The sequence below is a fragment of the Cebus imitator genome, unplaced genomic scaffold (assembly GCF_001604975.1).
Source record: "Cebus imitator isolate Cc_AM_T3 unplaced genomic scaffold, Cebus_imitator-1.0 Scaffold779, whole genome shotgun sequence".
Classification (NCBI taxonomy): domain Eukaryota; kingdom Metazoa; phylum Chordata; class Mammalia; order Primates; family Cebidae; genus Cebus; species Cebus imitator.
In genome coordinates, this window is record NW_016108094.1 from 178,876 (window position 1) to 187,298 (window position 8,423).

Here is an 8,423-nt window from a genome sequence, read left to right on the forward strand (position 1 = left end):
ACATGAGTGAAACTCCGTCTCAAAAAAAAAAAAAGATATCGAAGTATATGAAATTGCAAAGGAAGAGATCATTAAACTGCAAAACTCAAGATAATCAACTAAAAAACTACAATAGACAAAAATTCACTAAGGTAGCAGGATATAAAATGGTATACTGAAATAAATAGCTTTCATGTAAACACTGTCAGTTAGAAAGTATAGTAGAGGAAAGGGGGCGATATACAGTAACAAGAAAAAGATAAAGTACCAAGGAGTACATTTAACAAAATTGTGCAAAACCTATACAAGGAAAACTTAAAGATACACTGAAGGATGAAAAGAACAAGTTGATCAAATGAAAAAGACACACCAAGGTCTGCAAATCAAGATTATAAAGCTTTTCTCTCTTTGACTTATATTTAGTGTACCTCAATATCTATACATTTTTTCCTTGACTTAGACAAGTCCAAATGGAAAAAGGAAGAAGCAGGTATAACCAAGAAAACTTTAAAAAGAGCAGGGAGACAGGTTAGCCCTACCAGATACTAAAACATACTGTTAAGCTTCTATAATTAGAAGCGTAGTATTAGTGACAAATAGGCAGAGTCTGATGGGTGGATTCAGAAGTCCAGAAATGACATAATTACATGTGGAAATTCAGTATATGATAGTGGTGGTTTCTCAGTTTAGTGAGTGAAGTTGGGACTTTTAAAATTTTTATTTTTATTTATTTATTTTTTGAGATAGGGTCTTACTCTGTCACCCAGGCTGGAGTACTGTGGCTTGATCATGGCTTACTATAGCCTCAATCTCCTGGGCTCAAGTGATCGCCCCTGTCTCAGCCTCCCAGTAGCTGGGACTCCAGCCATGTACCACCACGCCTGGCTAATTTTTTTTTTTTTTTTGGGGGGGGGTAGAGACAGTGTCTCCCTTTGTTGCCCAGGCTGGTTTCAAACTCCTGGGCTCAAGTGATCCTCCCTCCTTGAGCTTCCAAAGTGCTATAATGACAGGCATGAGCCACTATGCTTGGCCTAAAGTTGGGACTTAATAAATGGTGTTTTGGGGATAACTGGTAGTCATTTGGGAAAAGACAAGTTTGGATTCATACTGCCACATGTTAACTTGTCTAGAATCTACATGGATGAAAAAGTTAATGTAAAAAATGAAGCCATAACTATGACCAAGTACAGAAGCCAAAAAGAGATTGATAAATTCAACTATATAAAAATAAAACACTTCGTTGCAAAGACAAAACAAAACACTGTTAGCTAAGTCAGAAGAAATAACAAACAGATAAAAATATTCTGTACTTCATCTTACAGACAAGAGGCCCAGTCTTCCTAATTTACAAGAAATTCCCAGAAAGATCACTAAGTTTTCTGTCCCCAAACTAGCAAAGGACATGAATGTACAGGCAACAGACCTGAGAAATGTATATTAGCACCAAACAGCAATACTCTCCTTTACTAGTTGACCAAAATCCAGAAGTTTGACCACACGTTATGTTGGTCAGGCTGTGAGAAAGTAAACGTGCTTGTGCATCCTCTACAGACGGGAATTGGGCAATATCAAAAACTGCATGTAGTGATTTACCTAGCAGTCCCAGTTCTGAGCCTCTACTTGACCTTCATATGTATAAAGGTCATATGACATAAAAATACAAGCTTAGGCCGGGCGTGGTGGCTCAAGCCTGTAATCCCAGCACTTTGGGAGGCCGAGGCGGGTGGATCACGAGGTCAAGAGATTGAGACCATCCTGGTCAACATGGTGACACCCCGTCTCTACTAAAAATACAAAATATTAGCTGGGCATGGTGGCGCGCGCCTGTAATCGCAGCTACTCAGGAGGCTGAAGCAGGAGAATTGCCTGAACCCAGGAGGCGGAGGTTGCGGTGAGCTGATATTGGGCCATTGCACTCCAGCCTGGGTAACAAGAGCGAAACTCCGTCTCAAAAAAAAAAAAAAAAAGTTTATTCCTTGTGGCATTGTATGTTATAGCAAAATACTGAATAAATGTCATGAGTAGGGATTTGTTAATCTACATAATTTAATGGTAATTGTGTAGATAAATAATTTACACAATTCAATACTATGTTCTGATAAGGGCTTTGAGCATATATTGTGAAAACAAGAGAACAAGATGCCAAATAGTTCATGATAGACTATTTTATGTTTGTATTTGCTTGTAATACCTATGTCCTTAAATTTAAAAAAATACAGCTTGATGTTGTGTGGTGGGCCTGAAGTCCTCACTATTTAGGTGGCTGATGCAGGAGGGTCACTGGAGCCCAGGAGATTGAGGCCAGCCTGGAGCAACATAGCAAGACCCCCCCACACCCCATCTCTTTACTAGAAGGCTAAACAAGATGCCTTTATTGATCACTTGTTTGGGGGATGGATTGGAGGGAAATATGGGAATGAGACTTTTGTGTGCTTTTAAAAAATAAATTTAGGCCGGGTACAGTGGTTCATGCCTGTAATCTCAGCGCTTTGGGAGGCCAAGGCAGGCAGATCATGAGGAATTCGACCCTATTCTGGCTAATGTGGTAAACCCCGTATCTACTAAAAATAAAATTATCGGGTTGTGTTGGCACCTCCCTGTCTCAGCTGCTTGAGAGGCTGAGAGGCAGGAGAATTGCTTGAACTAGGGAGGCAGAAGTTGCGGTGAGCCAAGATTGCGCCACTGTACTCCAGCCTGGGCAACAGAGCAAGACTCTGTAATAGATAGATAGATAGATAGATAGATAGATGGATGCAACAGAGCAAGACTCTGTGATAGATAGATGGATAGTTTGTGTAATGAAAAGGTATATAATCCAATCCAAAATTTAAAATACGAGACTCAAAATAGTTTTGAAATTATCCAACTTTTTAAGAATCTTAAAGCCAAGAAGGAGCAAGAACAGAGAGGGGGCTTCAGCTCAGGACTGCAAGTTCCAGCCTTTCCAGTGGTGTCAGGCTGCCCAGTCCATATATATACTTTTTTTTTTTTCTTTTTTTTTGAGACAGGATCTTGCTGTGTCCCCCAGGCTGGAGTGCAATGACATGATCATAGCTGAAGCCTCTTCCTCTGTCTTCAGCCTCCCGTGTAGCTGGGACAGCAGTCTTGTGCCACCACACCTAGCAAGTTCTTTTGTATTTTTAGCAGAGACGAGGTCTCAGCATTTTGCCCAGGCTGGTTTTGAACTCCTGGTCCCAAGCGATCCTCCTGCCTTGGCCTTCTCAAGTGTTGAGATTACAGGCATAAACCACTGCACCTGGCCTGCCCTGTCCATAGATGTGCATGCTAAGTGTTGGTTTGTCCTGTATATCTGAATCCTTGGTCCTTGTTCCAGGATTATGGCCACTGCGGTCTGACCCTAATCGTGAGACTGATGACACTTTGGTGCTTTCTTTTGTGGGCCAGACAAGGTAAGGATGGGTCTAGTGCCAGCTGTAGGTGCTGGTGAGAAGATTGTGAGGTGGGGAAGCTGGTCCCAGGCTGACCCAGGCCCTCCATTCTGCTGCAGAGTTCTCATGTTAAATGGAGAGGAGGTAGAAGAAACCGAACTGATGGGTTTCGTGGATGATCAGCAGACTTTCTTCTGTGGCAACGTGGCTCATCAGCAGCTTATCCAGGTGATAACTGAGAAAGGGGCAGGCATTACCATGTACTTGAATTGACCTAGAGTGCAGTACAGAGCACCACTGGATTTTAAAACAACCAATTTTTATGGCTCCAAAAATAATGTAAAAATTCTAAGGGAAAAAAATTACAGATAACCCACTACTCAGAGATCACAGCTCTTAACTTTAGAGTTGCTCCTTGCAGCTTTATTTTTCTTCTGCAAATGTGTGTGTATTTATTTACATTTTCTTTTATAAACTTGGATCATTTTATATAGAAATATAAAAATATAGTTTCGGATCCTGTTTTAGCACTAATTGTATCTTTCGAGACCTCAGATTTTTTCCCCCTTGTTCAAATAGTGATACATACTTATTATAAAATTGGAAAATACCAAAAAGCACAAAAAAAGAAAAAATTAGTCATGATGCAACCATTCAGTATGGCTCTTGGCAGCCCTTTCCACATATTTATTATAACCGAAGCTTACCCTATTCTGATCATTATTTTCAGTCTATCTGTAATATGGGGCCAGATAGCCTCTGGCATTTGTTATCCACGAGAGCCTCATTTCTGACACCCAGCAATTTTTTGAAGTTTGGAGTGACCCTGATATCCTTCAGCTTTTTTCATTCCCTCTTTATCTTCTGAGCTGTTCTTCACTGTATGGCCAGGGTCTGTCTTGCCAGTGGTGGGTAGAGCACTGGAGTGCCTGAGGATTAATGAACTGTCTCCATCTTTTTATCCACCTGGTCTTCCTTTTAGCCACCTGGCAGTGGTAGATTGGTAAAACCGGAGGGAAAGTTCTGTCGGTTTGCAGACCAAGTATGGGACGTGCCCAGATACTGAGTCATTGCTTTGTCAGTGTTATCTAACTTTTGGCCTGAAGACTGGCACCAGCTCACCTATCTATTATTAAAGAGCTTTCATCCTTTAATATAAACTCAATCATGCTAGGTAAGATGAATCAATAGGTAACAGTGTCACCAACCTACTTCCTGTTTTATTTCAGTGATAAATTTATAAAATATATTTCTATACAATTTTGTAACCTTTACTGAGGAACTTTAAGTAATTTAAATGGCTCATACACAGTAAAGAACTTAGATATTTTAGAGGTTTGATTTGGGGGTTGAGAAAAACTGTTAAGACTGGTGTTCATAGCCAGGTGCAGTGGTTCAAGCCTGTAATCCCAGTCCTTTGGGAGGCCGAGGTGGGTGAATCATGAGGTCAGGAGTTCAAGACCAGCCTGGCCAACATGGTGAACCCCCGTCTCTCTACTCAAAATACAAAAACTAGCCGGGCGTGGTGGCACGCATCTGTAATCCCAGCTACTTGGGAGGCTGAGGCAGGAGAATGGCTTGAACCTGGGAGGTGGAGACTGTGGTAAACCGAGATTTAGCCATTGTGCTCCAGCCTGGGTGACAGACTGACACTCTGTCTCAAAAAAAAAAAATGCTGATGGTCACAGGATCTTACTCTATTTATACTTTCCCATACGATGCAGTTTGTATTACCCAAGTAAGCCTCAATTAGAATGAAATAGGCCTTTTTTCCCTTTGCTGTAGGTTTGTAGGCTGTAAGCTACTCAAGCCAGCCTCCTTCAGGCATTCTCCCAAAAATGACATCTCTTGTAATCATTAGCAGGACTTCAGGGAATAAAACATAGAAGCCTCATGTAGCTTATTTGTAGGGCTCTGCTAGGGCTGCATTTACCACCTTTCCACTCCTGTGTGGCTCCTGGCAAATGCTTGGAGACATCTGCTGTCTGCTCTTTATTTAGATCACTTCAGCATCGGTGAGGTTGGTCTCTCAAGAACCCAAAGCTCTGGTCAGTGAATGGAAGGAGCCTCAGGCCAAGAATATCAGTGTGGCCTCCTGCAACAGCAGCCAGGTGGTGGTGGCTGTGGGCAGGGCCCTCTACTACCTGCAGATCCATCCTCAGGAGCTCCGGCAGATCAGGTGTGTGTGTTTTTTTGTCTGCTTGCTTTTCTCCTCTTTTCTCTAGGACTTCTTTGATCTTTGGATTCCTTCTTCTGCCATATTCTTTGTTCAGCCACACAGAGATGGAACATGAAGTGGCCTGCTTGGACATCACCCCATTAGGGGACAGCAATGGACTGTCCCCTCTTTGTGCCATTGGCCTCTGGACAGACATCTCGGCTCGTATTTTGAAGCTGCCTTCTTTTGAACTACTGCACAAGGAGATGCTGGGTGGAGGTATGTGTCATTTAGCCACCTGGTTGGGATCAGAGTAAAAATGCGGAACAAGAACATAACGTCCCCATTTCCCACAGAGATAATTCCTCGCTCCATCCTGATGACCACCTTTGAGAGTAGCCACTACCTCCTTTGTGCCTTGGGAGATGGAGCACTTTTCTACTTTGGGCTCAACATTGAGACAGGTGAGCATAGAAAAAGAGTGAGGGACTCTTTCAAAAAAAGAGTATTAGAATTACACAGAACTCTTAGTTCCAGGGTTCTGCTTTTGAACTTTCACAGGCCAGCTGTTTGTCCTGTTTCCTTTCTTCCTTTCTCCTGATGTCATTCTCTCTGTAGGTCTGTTGAGCGACCGTAAGAAGGTGACTCTAGGCACCCAGCCCACTGTATTGAGGACTTTCCGTTCTCTTTCTACCACCAACGTCTTTGCTTGCTCTGACCGCCCCACTGTCATCTATAGCAGCAACCACAAATTGGTCTTCTCAAATGTCAACCTCAAGGAAGTGAACTACATGTGTCCTCTCAATTCGGATGGCTATCCTGACAGGTGAGTCTCTTTTTCCTTATTTAATGAGAACTACTGATAGAGGGCATCATGTTTTCCTCAAACCCTCACCTCAAAGCCTTTTTCCATTGTCAAAGTCAGTAAATGAGTAGGAAGTATAGCTAGTGCAGAGGTTCTCAAATCTGGCTACCCAGTAGAAACGTGGGAAGTTTTTTAAACTACAGGGTTTTTGGACTCCTTCTCAGAGTCTGATTCAGTAGGTCTGAGGTTGAGCTCTGGAATCTGTATTTTCAGAACTGAGGTGATTCAAATGATTGTTTCATAACCCGTGATTTAGAGAGCATTTTGTGTGTCTCTAGAGCAGGAGTTCTCAAAGGGTGGCCCCAACCAGCAACTATAACACTACTTGGGAATTTGTTAGAAATGCAGATTCTCTGGCCAGACATGGTGACTCACGCCTGTAATCCCAACACTTTGGGAGGCTGAGGCAGGAGGATCCTTTGAGGTCAGGAGTTCAAGATCAACCTGCCCAACATGGTGAAACCTTATCTCTACTAAAAATACAAAAAGTAGCTGGAAGTGGTTGCACGTGCCTGTAATCCTTGCTACTTGGGAGGCTGAGGCAGGAGATTCAAAGGAGGTTGCTGGGCATGGTGGCTCATACCTGTAATCCCAGCCTTGCCCAGTTGAGGCGGGTGGATCACCTGAGGTCAGGAGTTCGAGACCAGTCTGGCCAATACGGCGAAACCCCATGTCTACTAAAAATACAAAAAATTAGCTGGGCATGGTGGCGCGTGCCTGTAACCCCAGCTACTCAGGAGGCTGAGGCAGGAGAATTGCCTGAACCCAGGAGGCGGAGGTTGCAGTGAGCTGAGATCGCGCCATTGCACTCCAGCCTGGGTAACAAGAGCTAAACTCTGTCTCAAAAAAAAAAAAGAAAGAAAGAAAGAAACTGGGAGGTGGAGGTTGCAGTGAGCTGAGATTGCATCCCTGCATTCCAGCCTGGATAACAGAGCCGAGACTCTGTCTCAACAAAAAGAAAGAAATGCGGACTCTCAGTTCCCACCCTGACTCACAGACAGAATCAGAAAGTCTGGGTGGGGGCCCAGCAGACTGTGTTAACAAGCCCTTCAGCTGACTCTTAGGCAGGCAGTTTGAAAGTCACTATTCTGGAGCAATGCTTTCTTAATTTTATTTTTAATTGGCTATACATTATCATTAAATGGAAAGCTGTTAAAAATATCAGCCTAGGCTCACCCAGACTAATTAAGTAAGAGTATCTTGTGGATGGGACCAGGAATCAGAATTGTCTCTCCAGGTGATGTTTAGCATGGAGTCAAAGCTGGTATAATTCTGCCTTGTTTATCTTCTTGTGTGGAGTTGCCTCATAGAATGTTTACTTTCCTTGAGTCTCCTCAGTCTAAACCCAGACTCTTCTTTCCAGCCTGGCTCTGGCCAACAATAGCACCCTTACCATCGGCACCATCGATGAGATCCAGAAGCTGCACATTCGCACAGTTCCCCTCTATGAGTCTCCGAGGTGAGCCCCAGGGTGGGAGAGTGGGTATGGGAATTGGTGTAGGCCGCTTCTGACTTTCTAAGTGACACTGTTGTTCCATACTTGTTTTGCAGGAAGATCTGCTACCAGGAAGTATCCCAATGTTTCGGGGTCCTCTCCAGCCGCATTGAAGTCCAAGACACGAGTGGGGGCACAACAGCTTTGAGGCCCAGCGCTAGCACCCAGGTAAGGGCAGTGGACAAAGAGATATGACATTAGAGTAGGCAAGCTTTCTGTAAAGGCCAGGTAGTGAAGGCTTTCAGCTTTGTAGGCAATGTGGTCTCAGTTACAACTTGGCCATTGTACCCTAAAAGCAGCTGTAGGCAACAGAGCTGTAGGCAACAGATGGGCATAGCTAGCTTCTATAAAAGTTTATTTATGAAAAGTAGTTGCTACTTGGTGGCCTTGCAGCATGAATAACTCCTTTTCTGTCACCATCAATTTGGGTTCTTTGTAGGGTATGTGTGATTGGGGGCAGAGTAGTAGAATAGGGAGGAGCATGGGGTTTAGAGTCCTACAGAACTTGCATCCAGGTTTTTTTTTTTTTTTTTTTTT

At 43.4% G+C, this 8,423-nt stretch overlaps 1 protein-coding gene across 3 annotated transcripts in view; it reads left to right on the plus strand.

Moving 5' to 3' along the window:
• Nucleotides 1-8,423, plus strand: part of DDB1 (damage specific DNA binding protein 1) — a 33,972-nt gene that overhangs the window by 12,724 nt on the left and 12,825 nt on the right. For all 3 annotated transcript variants that reach the window (XM_017519854.2, XM_037735327.1, XM_037735326.1), the window contains exons 11-18: nucleotides 3,314-3,389; nucleotides 3,488-3,596; nucleotides 5,369-5,547; nucleotides 5,642-5,805; nucleotides 5,883-5,990; nucleotides 6,145-6,352; nucleotides 7,755-7,850; nucleotides 7,943-8,054. In XM_017519854.2, coding sequence (XP_017375343.1) covers nucleotides 3,314-3,389; nucleotides 3,488-3,596; nucleotides 5,369-5,547; nucleotides 5,642-5,805; nucleotides 5,883-5,990; nucleotides 6,145-6,352; nucleotides 7,755-7,850; nucleotides 7,943-8,054 — 1,052 coding nt within the window. The remainder of the gene's footprint in view (nucleotides 1-3,313; nucleotides 3,390-3,487; nucleotides 3,597-5,368; nucleotides 5,548-5,641; nucleotides 5,806-5,882; nucleotides 5,991-6,144; nucleotides 6,353-7,754; nucleotides 7,851-7,942; nucleotides 8,055-8,423) is intronic.